Source organism: Mus caroli, chromosome 19 (assembly GCF_900094665.2).
Source record: "Mus caroli chromosome 19, CAROLI_EIJ_v1.1, whole genome shotgun sequence".
NCBI lineage: Eukaryota > Metazoa > Chordata > Mammalia > Rodentia > Muridae > Mus > Mus caroli.
Window position 1 is genome coordinate 8,051,456 of NC_034588.1, and position 13,887 is coordinate 8,065,342.

Genomic DNA, 13,887 nt, shown 5'->3' on the forward strand with positions numbered 1-13,887 from the left:
CTCTGTGTAGCCCTGCTTGTCCTGGAACTCACTCTGTAGACCAGGCTGGCCTCGAACTCAGAAATCTGCCTGCCTCTGCCTCCCAAGTGCTGGGATTAGAGATGTGCACCACCACTGCCTGGCCCAACAAACTATTTTTCAAGTGCCATATTAAGGGACTGGGGAGATGACTGTGTGGTTAAGAGAACTTGCTGTTCTTGAAGATAACTTGGGTTTGGCTCCCAGCATCCTCATGAGAGCTCAGAATCATCAAGAACTCGAGTTCCAGGAGCTCCAGTGTCCTTTTCTAGCCTCAGAGAGCACCACACATGCACATACATATCCAGGCAAACATTCACACACATAAAGTAAAAATAAGTAAAAATTTTCAAATGCCACAATGAAGTTTAGTTATTTTGAAGCTAACAACAAAAAAGTAGGTATTATTCTAACCCACAAAAGTGCCATAATTATCCATTCATGTTCTTTTAAATTTTGGTATATGCATGTGTGTAATACTTTTTACCATCACAATTAAGTGTTAGAATCTAAACTCCCACTACCCCAGAATGTAGCCTTATAAATAAGGTGTTTGTAGAGTTCTTCAACTTAAAATGAGACCTGTGGGGTCAGGTCTTAAGTCAATATTACTGGTGTCTTCATAAAACCACACAGACGTAGTGCCCAGGGGAAAAGCTAAGTTAAGGTGAAGGCAGAGAGCAGAGTGGTATTTTGCTGTTTGTTTTCTGAAACAAGGTGTCATGCAGCCAGTCCAAGCTGACCTTGAACTCAATGGAACTGAGAATGGCCTTGAACCCTTAATCCTCCAGAGCCTCTACTTCCTGAGTGCTAGGGTGACAGTATACTCCACCATGCCTCATGCTGAGCATCAACTCTAAGACTTACTGCTAGCAAAGCAGGTCTACCACATTGCTCCAGCCCCAGCCTGGGAGGAATGTTTCTACAGGCCAAGGGAGCACCCAAGATGGACACCAACCTGCAGGAGCTAGGAGACCTGGAACACACACTCCCTCACAGGAGACAGGAACACACGCTCCCTCACAGACCTTTATAAGAACCCCAGTAGCTGACATCTTGGCCCTGGACCTTAATTCAAACCTCCAGAGCTGTGTGGAATAAATTTTCTCTTATTTATTTCACACCTTGCCTTTGGGACTTTGTCACTTAGCCCTAGGACACTAAATCACCCACCTCTACACTCGTTTCTGCAACAGAAATTCAGCAGCAGCTCAGAGGGAGAAGGCTAGAATTCTAGAGAATTCTAGAAGAGGAAACAGGAATCAGAAAGATGGAGGGAGATGACTTCCTTTACTTCTGGATGCTTGTAGGGTCTATAAGCAAGCAAGCTCTTCTAAAGCCTTGGTTTTGTGACTATGTTGATATGGCCAGAACTTAAACAGCCTCACAGATGTTAGTGACTAAATATTATCTCTAGAGGACTAAAGGGAGTCACAGGGTCTGTCACAGCCCTGGAGTTGAGGGGCTGGGTACAACTCATTTTACCTGAGAGAGGGTGGGGACTTTCTCAAATTCACAGTGAAAGGGATAGAGCTTAGAGTTGTTGGCAGACCCCAGTGGATCACGTGCTCCCAGTCACACCACAAAAGTTGCTCAGAAACCGCCTGTGCCTACTTATTAGCACTCCCACCCGTGTGCTAACCGGCCAAAGTGTTCTCTGTGCTTCTGAGAATTAACAAATGCCTTCTACGAGGACAAAGGCGATCTGCGTGAAGGTGCTGGGTGAGACTTCTGGTCTCTTGCTATACTTTTAAAAATGTAGTTGTTACAAGTTTTTTACAATAAGGATGACTAATGTTTACATTGCTTCTGAAGTTTCACTAGAATTGGGTGGGAGTTGGCAGAGCTGGTAGAAGAGGCCAGCTACTGTGGCCGGCTTCTTAAGTCCCCGCCAATCCTTTCCATGGCTTCCGTTTCTCTATTATGAAAGGGGAAGTTGGACCAGCTGGAGGTGGGCTGAGGAGCTAGAGGGCTTGGCTACCAGCACGGACTATAAACTGTACTCCTGTCCCTCACACCACATGCCCCTCCCCACCATCCCATTTGCCTCCATCCTTGACTGCTCCCACTAATTAGAGAAACTTTCCCCACAGCAACCTTGGTTCCAAAGATAAAAGATTAGACAGCACCTAATTGCATAGTAAACAAAGGACACTCTTTCTCTTTTTCCATTCCTTCAAGAAAAGTCTGAGGTGGTCTAGGTGGCTCAGCTGGCAAAGGTACTTGCTGCCAAGCCTGATAACCTGTGTATAATCCTTTAATCCCCAGAACCCACGAGGTGGAGGGAGAGAACTGTCTCCTGCAAGTTGTTCTCTGACTTCCACACATATACTGTGCTTTGCTAACAAGCAAACACATGTGAACACACACACACACATACTCTCACACACACACTCACACACTGCGCTGCAGCTATTCTGTGTGCCTGGAATAATGTCTTCCCTGATGCCAATATCCACAGATATAGGTGTTACCCAGAATTCTGCTCAGATGCCCTTGGAGCTCTCACATGCATCTCTGATCCAGGCTGCTTTATCACTTTTCCTGTGAGTATTACCTTCTGAAATAATACCATTGAAAAATGTGTTTATTTAGCTTTTTCCCATAGCTTCTGTAGCTTAAAAAGGAATTCATCTCTCAATACTGGAGTCCCAAGTGGAAGGAAAATGCCCCACAGTGGCAGAGTTGCTGAGTCAAACTCTAACATCTGAGGCAGGACAAGATGGCAGCCATCAGAGGCTTCCCTGAGGGCAGATGTCAGTCGTGGTTTCAGTCCTACCAGCTTTCTATGCACCAAGCCAATCAGATCTCACCCACTGAGGCAGCTAAGGAAAGCAGGTGAGTAGTGATAGATAAAGAAGAGAATTCTGAGATCCCAGACTAGCAGCCATAATTATAACTGATTCGGGCAAGGTTATCTATGCTATGACAAGTTGGGAAAGGTTTGCAGGAACAAGAATACTTACATGTTTATGTGTCCATTCTCAAAAAGTATCTCCCTAGAAAGTGCACATTAATCCCAGAGAAGGAAGAGAAAGTTCTAATAGAGCAGCCCAGCAGAAAGTGATCAGTTAGGCCAGCAGCGATGGGACAGGCCATCCCATGTGCTTCCTGAAAAGAGATGCTGAGATGTATACACATCAACCTATGACATCCCTGCCCAACGAGGCATGACTCAAATGTCAGGAGCAATTGTCAGACAGAGTTAAGGGGCATTTCACAGAACATCTGTTCTGCGTGCTTCAAGATCAACGCCATGAAAGAGAAAGAAAAAGCTGGTAAGGACTGGAGAGATGCCTCCACCATTAAAGGCTAGGCTCACAACTGAAAAAGCTGGTAAATCATTGTAGACGAAAGAGAATAGACGTGAGAACCGCACACAGAATGTTGAGCAGAATTTTCTTCTAGATATTACTGGACTGATTTTTTTTTTCAGAACGAAAATATCTAAGCCTAAATGGAACATCTTCAGGGGACATCTCAGAAGGGGAAGCAGAAGAAAATGGAAGAACTGGAGGGTGAGGATAGTGCTGTCTTCTGAATGTGACGTGGCTATCGCACACGTGAGCTCACCACAGCTGTAGTCATAGACTCGGGATGAAACCCGCAGAAGTTCCTACATAGATGGGACCCTTCAGGCCATATCCCTTGCTGAGGAACTGTTGGCAGTTAATGGCTTCTACAACTGAGAAAATCATCCTTCTAGGATGTGGGCACTGTAGGTTTCCTACAGTGGATGACCCACACCATGCACTGTGAGCATCATTAATTGGAGTTATTGGTTATAAACGGGTGAGCGGGAAGTTAGGGGGAGGTATTGCAGGGGAAAGGAGGATACATATGACCAGATTCCATTATATACATGTATGAAATTCTCACAAAGGGAAAAAAAACTAATGATGGAAATGGCAATATGTGAATATAGTTCTAGCTGCTTGGGATCGCTTGAGCCCAGCCTGGGCTACAGTCAGATTCAGAGACTCTGTCTCAAAAACAAAACAGAACAGAACAGAACAGAACAGAGCAAAACAAAACAGAGCAAAACAAAACAAAACAAAACAAGACACAGCAATACAATCTAAGAGACAAAACTAAGCCGGGCAGTGGTGGCGCACGTCTTTAATCCCAGCACTTGGGAAGCAGAGGCAGGCAGATTTCTGAGTTCAAGGCCAGCCTGGTCTACAGAGTGAGTTCCAGGACAGCCAGGGCTACACAGAGAAACCCTGTCTTGAAAAACCAGAGAGAAGAAAGAAAGAGAGAGAGAGAGAGAGAGAGAGAGAGAGAAAACACTAAAACATTGGAACACTTAGTATTCTACAACCTAAAATCCACTTTGAAAGAAAATGATGAAGCAAATGACATGCACAGAGAGGTTGGGAGTCTGGGCGAGGTGCTCTCCTCCTCTGACAAATTGCAGCAGTTGGCTGGCCACTCTAGAGTTCCTTCCAGCTTGGATACTATTGTATGTCCAGCGTCTCATCCGGAAAGAAGACATCTCTCCAAGGAACTTAATTCGTGTGTCCAGAAAGAAAAAGAGAAGGGTAGAAACTGGGTTTCTGGCAGCCCAATGGTGAACTGTCACATCTGCCCTGACCCCAAGTCTGTCCCCAGAAGATGTAAACACCCTAGCTAAAAGCATATTGTCATGCAGATAAAACCCTTCCTTCTAACCTCATTGAGGAAGAGGCAAAGAGACAGTGTGTGGTGGTGGTGAGGAGGGGCACGCAGGGGGTGGGATGCTGGTTAGCAGGTCTATCAGAAACTGATGGCTCGTAACCTTCACCTTGCTCTGCCGTTTACGAATGGGGCAGATCCATGCTAGCCTTGCCTCCACCTCAGAAGATACAGCAACTCCTCTAGTGTCCTTCCTGACTCAAGACAGTGACGGGTAAGTTCCTAACTGAGGCTGGGGTACTCAGAAGAGACCCCAACTCTGAGGCTTCTCCTCTTCCAACATGCCTCCACCTCCCAATAGCCCATGCCTTCAGCCCCACACAGACCCCTTGGGCATCTGTTGGCACTGTCGGGAGTGGCCTAATATTCTCCCATCATGAACCCATGAAGACCCAGGAGCTCCGTCTCTGGCAGAGGAAAGCAAGAGATTGCTTCCTGGTAGGAAAGACCCTATCCTCAAGCTCTCAGGTATGCCAGGCTCGGCCCCATAGCTCACCCAACAGCTTTTTAGCTACACTGACTGTTGATCTGTGTTGGGTGCCATTTTCAGGCAGGAGACTATCAGGCCACCGAACCTACAAAATGGCGGGCAGAAACCTGAGCCGTGGTTCGTTCCTCCTCTCTGTCCCATGCCTCAGCTACATCACCCCTTGCTGAAGCATCTGTGGGACCCTCCCAGAATCCCAGGGCACCTAATATTTTTCATAGTGTGTCACAGCTAACATTTCATGGAGGTAGGGTCTCTCACTGGCCAGAATTGTACTATGTTGGCTGGGCTAGTTGGGTAGAGAACCCCAGAGATATCACTGCCTCCCCTGACTGGGATTACAATTGCATACCACCATGCCAGGCCTTTGTTTTCTAACGTGGGTCCTGAGGTCCAAATGCAAATCCTCATGCTTATGAGACTAGCACCTTACCCATTGAGCCATCTCCCCACTCCCAGACTTGACTTTTTTTTTTTTTAATTCAGCATGAACCACCACTGAGAAATTGTATAATCTTCTGGGCCTCAATTTCCCTACCTCTAAAATGGGGATGATTGCCTCAGAATTGTGAGGATAGGCTAGGCTAAACATCTAATCTGAGACTCAGAAAATGGAAGTCCCTAACGATGGGTGGAGGCTATAGTTCACTGGCTTGTATCTGTGGCCATGCTGGGCCAGGTTGACCCTGGTTTGTTTACCCACTTTCTTCACAATGATACTACTTTTGTATCTTGTACCTTGATACCAGCACAGGGCTCAGGGCTGAATAAATATGCCAAGATGGACAATCGCACCAGGCAAGCTTCTGTAGGTGCCTGGTGCCTCTTGAATTTCACTTTCCTGTCTGGTCTGGTGTTCATCTTAACTGCCAGACAAACTCTCTGAAGGAGCGCCACCACCAAGCAAGGCGGCCACACTATGTCTTCTGTATTGCTAAAGGTCTTCTGGAACCACAGGACCCCAGACCTCCTCCAGGCAGACCCTGAACTGTATGGTGAGCAAGCAAAAGAGGGAGTGCCATTTGGGGAAGAGACTTCAGAACTGGACTGAGTGCCAAGCAGGCAGGCCACTTACTCATGGAGGAAAGGGCCCTAGGCTGCTCAGCTGCCTGAACTCACTAGTTGTGGATTTTGCTAAGTCTCTGAAGTATGTTGAGCCGCCTGTACATCTATGGAAGAGAGTTGCCTTATTCATCAATGAGTTCACTGTGCAAATGGTGCCGGTTTAATGATCAAATCCTGTGCATTTAGACAAGGCTAATGACTTTTGGCTCCATGTGACATGTTTCTGATATAACATTTTGAATTCCACAGTCTGCTCAGGAACTCTGGATGTAAGATCTAAGTTGACTTGACCACCTAGGCAAGCCAGGCATTGCTATCTGTAGCTTGCAGGCCATGCAAACCTGGGATTGGAAACAAGCCTGACTGGCCCCAGGGTTTTGGTTAGGGTTGTCACACACACACACACACACACACACACACACACATCCTGAGGTTGAGTTTCTACTGGATTTCTGCTCTTTCAGCCTGTGAGCTCCAGGGACATATTTAGAGGGCAGGGATTTTTAGATCCAACCTTAGTGTTCAACATGTTCATTTTCCAGGGAGGAAACTCGCATCAGAGGGAAGGAGGAACTTGCCTGAGATTACCCCACAGAGTTAGTTAAGGTGAGAGCTGGTTCCCAAACCCATCCCGACTTTACCTCTTCAAAGACTCCCCATCTTCCCCAGGTCATGGGGAATCCATTTCCCAGAGTTGATTGGGAGGCTGGAGGTAATAGCTCAGTCTATAAAGTGACTGCTTTGCAAACAGAGGACCTGATTTCAACCCCTAGGTCTCACAGAAAATAAGCCGAGCACGGTGGCATGCATTTATAGTCCCCGCACTAGGGAGCAAGCTCTAGCTGGCCAGTTACACTAATCTAGTTTGTGGGTTCCAAGCCCGGCAAAGATGCTTTCTCAACCAGGTGGAAGGTCACTGAGGAGCAATACCTGTGGTTGAAGTCTGGTCTCTGTATAACTACAAACCAGAGCTGGATTACGGAGCGTGAGTCTCGGTATCATGCCTATTTCAAGACTCACCAGAGAAATTTAAGGGCCTCTCAGACTGCCTTGGGCTGCCTGATATGGAGCCTTTATATCCAAGAATGTTCCAGGCAGCTGAGATTGAGTCTCGTCATGGAGGCACAGGCCCAAACCCGATGCCCTTTCTTTGATCAGTGTTTCCAAAGAGCAAATACACACCGAAAAGTTTGCATGATGGCTTTGCTGGCCACCACCTCAACACTATCACCATGAAGCTGTTTCCCTTGCAGCCTGTCATGGGGGAGAGGGCTTCCTGTGGGCCTAGTTGCAAATGCCTCTCTGATACACACAACCCTCCTTTTGGAGCTATTGTTCTCAGCCTTCCTAATGTTGCAACCTTTTAATACAGTTCTTCATATTGTGGTGACCCTCAACCATAAAATTATTTTCATTGCTACTTCATAACTGTAATTTTGTTACTGTTATGAATCATAAGGAAAATATCTAGCGGGGTCGACCAGAGCGAGCAGAGGTCCTAAATTCAATTCCCAACAAACCACATGAAGGCTCACAACCATCTGAACAGCTACAGTCTACTCATTTACATAAAATAAATAAATAAATCTTTTTTAAAAATCTATATTTTTCCAATGGTCTTAAACGACCCCCGTGAAAGGGTCCTTTGACGACCCACCTCCACCCCCAGGTTGAGAACTGCTGCTTTGGAGAACAGAAAGAACAGCAAAGCATATGGCTGGCGTCTAGTGTCTAGTGACATTTCTTTGTTTCTGTGGCATTTGTTTTTGCTGATAGCACATCCGGGTGCTTTCCGACAGCTTTCCCTGTGAGCCATGCAGAGACCACTTTAAAACATCATTTAAGAAAGATTGAAGGGTGGTAAGACACTGGTGACCTGGAATGCTAGCCCACAGGGGCTTCTAAGCGCTAGTCTAAGGCTAGGCACAAGTCACTGAAATTGGTGGCTTCAGTCTATGATCCGGGCATAGAGAAGGTGACCTGGTTCCTAGATGGCCTTTTTCTATCAGACCCTCCAACCCCGCCCTGATCCGTCAGAGTTACTCACTAGCTCACTGACACACACTCTCTCTCCCTCTTTGTTTCTTTGTTTTGTTTTTGTTTCTTTCTTTGAGTCTTTCTTTGTTTCTTTCTTTCCTATGTATATGGTGGTGCTATAGTATACACATGGAGGTCAGAGAACTAGTTATGTGAATCTGTTCTCTCCTTCCACCATGTGGGTCCCAGGGATCTAACTCAGGTCACCAGGTTTGACTGAGCCATTTTTTCAGAACTCCCCACCATCCCCAACTGTTGCTTATTTATTCTTCCTTGGCTCAGGGAAAAGCTTGGGGTTTTAGCCTCAGAATCTAACAGCCAAAGCCTGGCTACATCATGAGCTTTCTTGTAAGGAAGTGAGGCTGGTATGGGCAGCAAAGAAGGCCTCGACAAATCCAGAACGAACCCTGGGAGCTGTCGGCAATTTATCTCAATCCCCCCGGGTCAATCTGAAACCATCTACATCTGCCTAAATGTAGCACATGGGATGGCCACCTGTGTACCCGCCATGCCAATTGTCCCCTATCAGTTGTCACCTGTGGCCAGGCAGCACAAGAAGCCAGATGACGTCAAAGCTTGTCCTGTGTCACTGATGCATCTGTGAGCTGTGTTAAAGGTGGAAAGAATGGGACACAGAATGGGGTGGACAAATGGACATGTGCTGGATTTTAATCCCCAGGTGGGGACACGGACATAGAAGATTGGTTTCTTTGTCCTTTGTACACAGAAACTGCTGGTCTAAGGACTGCCCAGTTGGAGGACAAAAAGACACAGCATGGCTATTGACAGCACAGAACAATCACATCTTTTATTTTGATAAAACAACAAAGCCAACCTCATCCGAGTCCACTGAGGTGACAAATTCTCTCTGATGGAGAAAGCCCCAGCCTCCTGCACACCTCTCCAGGGAGGCTAGGCTTTACAAAGTGCACATGATTAAATAAATAGAACCTTCTAGTATTTCTAAAGATGCATGGAGTGAAAGTTGGGTCAAGTACTATGCATTAATATGTAAAAATCCTGTGTTTGTGATATTTGAGGACACGTGGCCCCAGAGCTTCTCGTGCATGCAATGGAGCGACTGCTTTCAGTTCAGAGTTTAGTTTAAAAAAATCAAAGGGGGCTGGAGAGATGGCTTAGTGGTTAAAATCACTGGCTGCTCTTCCAGAGGACCTGAGTGAGTCCAATTCCCAGCATCCACATGGTGGCTGGACATTTCTAACTCCAGTTTGCAGAAGATCTGGTGCCCCTGCACAGACATGTAGGCAGGCAGAATACCAACACACTTAGAAATAAATCTCAAAACAAACAAACAAAAATAAAAAACAATAATAAAAATTCCAGAAGATTTGATAATGTCTGTCAAAACTGTTGGAGTATTTAGGAGAACTTCACAGTCACTCTACTATGTCAGAGTCTTAGGTCTGAGAACTGCCTTCCTAGGACGGCTTTGCTTTCTGCTGGGAAAGGAAAGGGAGCCGTGGATCTGAGAGTGTGGCTCATGGCCCAGCCTTTACCTAGCGCCTGTAAGGACCTGAGTTCATCGAGGGTGTACGTGTGAAGATTTGAGTCTTTTGATTCCTAAGTACAGCTTAGAATACCAAAGATGGGCTGACAAGATGGCTCAGTGAGCAAAGGTGCTTACAGCCTGAGTTCCATCCCGAAGACCCACATATTGAAAGGAGAAAAACACTTTCTACAAGTTGTCCTTAGATTTCCACATGTATTTATACACACACACACACACACACATGCACACGCACATGCACGCTCACCACACTATACATATATATGTATATTTGTAAAAATTTTTTGTAATTTATTTTAACTCATTTTCAGAGTTTGTTTTGTGCTTTGCACTGACACATCTCAGAAGTAACACAGTGGCCGCCATATTGGACAGCATAGAGCTGAGGGAATTAATTAGCTAGAATTAATTAGTAACGGGAATTTATTATTTTAAAAAAATGTTCTCTCACACCTGGTTGGCTCAAAGGCCCCTTGAAATTATCACACTTATAAATATATAAATATAAATAAAACAACACTTATATTTACTAATAAGAGAAATAGATTATTATTTTTTTAAATTAAACAATTCCTGTATGTATGGTGCTGGGTGTTAAGAAGGGCCTCTTGCACACGCTAGACAAATGCTCAGCCACAGAGTGGTATCTCTAGCCTGAAGAATTATCATTTTAAAATACTTACAAACTGCCTTTTCAGGACCCAGAAGACTTTACCCAGTAACTGAGAAAATGAGGACCAGGGAAGGGCAGGAACTCAGGCATTGGTGAATTAGAAACACTGGGTGAAAACTCGTTTCCTAACACCATCCTCCCTCCAGTTAGCTTCTAGTTCACATCTCGGTCTCTTTCCCACCTTGGATGGAAACCAAGGCACAGAACGGGGCCCAGTGGGTCTGTCTCCCTAAGTCCTGGTCACCCAGTAACACACAGGCCTTGCAGAGGCAAGCCGCTGGAGAAAGCAGTGTGAGACTCAGAGCGGAGAGCTAGGTCCCAGCCCTAGGCAGAGGAGAGCTCTGTAGCTCCTAGGAGAGCTGGCATCCACCAACCCCTGGCATTCGCCAGCCCCTGACTCCCAGAATAGAACCAAGCAAGGTTTGAACCACTCAAGTTTGAACACTGCTCCCGGGCAGAGAGCTCCAGAACCCTCTCCTGGGCTTTGCTCTCCTGCTCCATTTCTTCTTGCTGTCCATCACTTTTTCTACATTTTCTTTCTCTTTTCTCTTAACATCCTTTCCTCAAGCACATGTGGTCCAACACAGACCTGCCACCCTGTACGCAGTTCCACAGATCTGTGCCCAGCCAGTGGGGCCTGCTACACCAGGCAAAAGGGAGGGAACATTCAAGCCCTGGGCCCAGAGACTCAGCCTCCTAGACATCACCAAGAGGGAGACATAGTGTCACTTTAGGGTGCAGTTTTCCTTACACCTGCAAAGCTTGTCCTCTCGGGACATTTCTCCATGGGACATAGACCATCAGCCACCGATGAAAGAGCATGGACCAATGAGGGGCCTGTTCCCTGCTCCGAGTGACTGACAAATTCTGAAGAAAATAACAATTCGAAACCAGGATGTCCTTACCCGCCTCCCTCGTTACCCCTCTAACTGGGAGAGCGGAATGGCGTAGGCCTTAGGCTCTAGGGCCTTGGTGACACCATTTCAATTGCCTCGGATTGGGTTCTACCACCATTTATTTTTAGGCTTTCCTCATCCCTTTAATTTCTGGCAAACGAGAAGGCTTTTCCACTTACAACATAACCAATTTTTTTCTTTCAAAACTAAACTTCTATCAGTGACTAAAAGCGGGTCAACTGACATCAACCCAGGGACAGGAAGGTGCCTAAGGGTAGGCTCTCTGGAGCCCGCCTGCTGCTGAGGTCTTACCTTCCCATAGGCATCACCCTGGACCCATCATCTCAGACCAAGGGCCTCTCAGATTCAGCCCAAAGGGCTCCATGCTCAGCTCAGCCCCAGCCCTCATCCATACTGGGAAGCAGTGGAAAGAGAAGGAGCTGGCTTGTTTGGGGCCCCGGTCTTAGCGGTCAGCAGACCTTTTCCTTTAGGACTTAAGCCTGAGCTTGTGCCGGGCCTCTTAGGAAAGGCAGAGGTGGTGGCACTGATGGATAGGAAGAGGCAGAAGGCCTTGCCGTCGGCTTGAGTAGGAGGCTGAGCTCTGAGAGCCAGTGCTTTGGAAACAGCTGGTCAAGAAAGGACAGCAAAAGCCCAGGCCTCTACTGGGCAAAACACATGCCAATTAACACCAGGGGACTTGGATGAAATGCCTGAAGATCCAGACAGAAAGAAGACACTTCAGAACTCCCCGAGTGCTCAGAACCTCTGACCAGCTTTATGTCCCCATCCCTCTGTCTGGGCTCCCCTTCTGTAAGGCAGACCTAACTCCTTAAACCCTAAGTCTGTTTCTATACCATCTTCCTACCCTGAAATGTGAATGCCTGCCATGTACAGGGATTCCCGAGTCTCTGTGTATTGCCTATTTCTGCTAGCTTGGCCTCTGCACTCTATCAAGTTATGTGGTGACCTTGAGCCTTTGCTCCAGAACCCTAGTCCAGACTATACAAGACTACTTCAGCACTTAGCAGCTTCAGGCTTAGAGCCTTCTTGATAATTTGTGTCTCAAATTCATCCAAGAGGTTGAACGGAAGTCACTAAGAGTGAAGTCCCCTGGGTCTCCCTGGATTCTGTCTCTGGTCCTGGTGAACCCCACTCTGGGACTTAACATGGAAAATACTGATGCTGGCTGGTCCTCCTTCTCAAAGGAGTCGTTCCTTCCTTCCTGTGAGATGGTAAGAAGGTGGGAGTAGCGGGTGCTTCCTGCACCTATGGATGAGTGGGGAGCTTCCCTCCTCAGACCTAGGACCCAAGTCAGGCATAAAACTCGTTCACCTCACTCCCAGGAGGCCTTTTATGATGAGAGCATCATCCGGCCCTTTAAGGGGTCCCTGCGTCACCTCAAGCCCCAAGCTGTTGTCACACCAGGATGGTCTTAGGTTAAAAGGCTCTGCAAAGGCCACGAGGAAACAGCTAGCAAGGGGACAAGCAGACAGAACCCGGGTCCCCTAGCACGAGCTGTAGGAGGTGACAGAAGAGATCTACCTGAGCGAACTGCTGTCAGCAATCCAGCGATCCCAAGGAAGAGCCACATGTCTGGTGCTGTCTCCACTGCTACTCACGCCTGCCCGTAGGAAGTGCCATCCTGGTTCTGGGAGACGGTTGTGCCACCGTGGTGCCCTTTCTGTTCTTGTTCTCAGTGCCCTCTGTGCTGCGCACTCTCTCTCCTACACACAGGCCCAGCCTGTGAGTATCTCACGCCTCTACCTTCTGCTTGTGGTTTTGGTCTCCAGGAAGCCAGGCTGTTGTAACAGGGGTGCTGTTACAGGGCTGTTGGGGTGGGGGAGCCAAGCTGCCTTCCATAAGCCCACCAACCAAAGTGAACCCTAAGAATCACAGAGGCCCACGTCCAATGAACGCATCCCTGAGGGTCTTCCAAGAAAGACAAAGAGGCTGTGCCTTCTTTCCTGGAGACAAAGAGACAGCTCATTCCCAGAGATGCTCTAGTAACTGGTGCTAGAAGAGTGAATTAATGTGCCCCTGCTGCCCCTCCCACAGAATCCAGCTCTCATGGGGTTGCGTTCCAAGGTTTGTGTTGTCCTTGGGAATGTGGTGACTAAGAGGCAGGAGTATAGAGTCTTGATGGACTCTTCTTTTGCATGTGTGTATCGAGGGATATGTCAGGTGTGCCATGTGTAGTGTGTGTGCGTGTATGTGTATATGTATGTATGTGAGTATGTGTGTATGCGTGCGTATGTTTGTGAGAGAAAGTATGTGCATGTGTGTGCAAGTGTGTGTGTGAGCATATGGTATGTGTGGTGTATATGCGCATGTATGAATGTGTGTATCTATGTGTGTGTGTATTTGTGCGCGCGTGTGTGTGCGTGTCTGTGTGTGTGTGTGTCTGTGTGTGTGTATTTGTGTCTGTGTGTGTCTGTGTGTGTGTGTGTGTGCGTGTGTGTGTGTGTCTGTGTGTGTGTATTTGTGCGTGTGTGTGTCTGTGTGTGTGTGT

At 47.1% G+C, this 13,887-nt stretch overlaps 1 protein-coding gene across 1 annotated transcript in view; it reads right to left on the bottom strand.

The window, feature by feature from the left end:
- The window catches only part of Cd6 (CD6 molecule), a 39,531-nt gene extending 26,497 nt beyond the window's left edge, over window positions 1-13,034 (bottom strand). Inside the window, exon 1 of the mRNA XM_029472742.1 lies at window positions 12,921-13,034. Within this exon, the coding sequence (XP_029328602.1) occupies window positions 12,921-12,969 (49 nt within the window). The 5' untranslated portion in view covers window positions 12,970-13,034. The remainder of the gene's footprint in view (window positions 1-12,920) is intronic.
- Window positions 13,035-13,887: the final 853 nt, after the last annotated feature.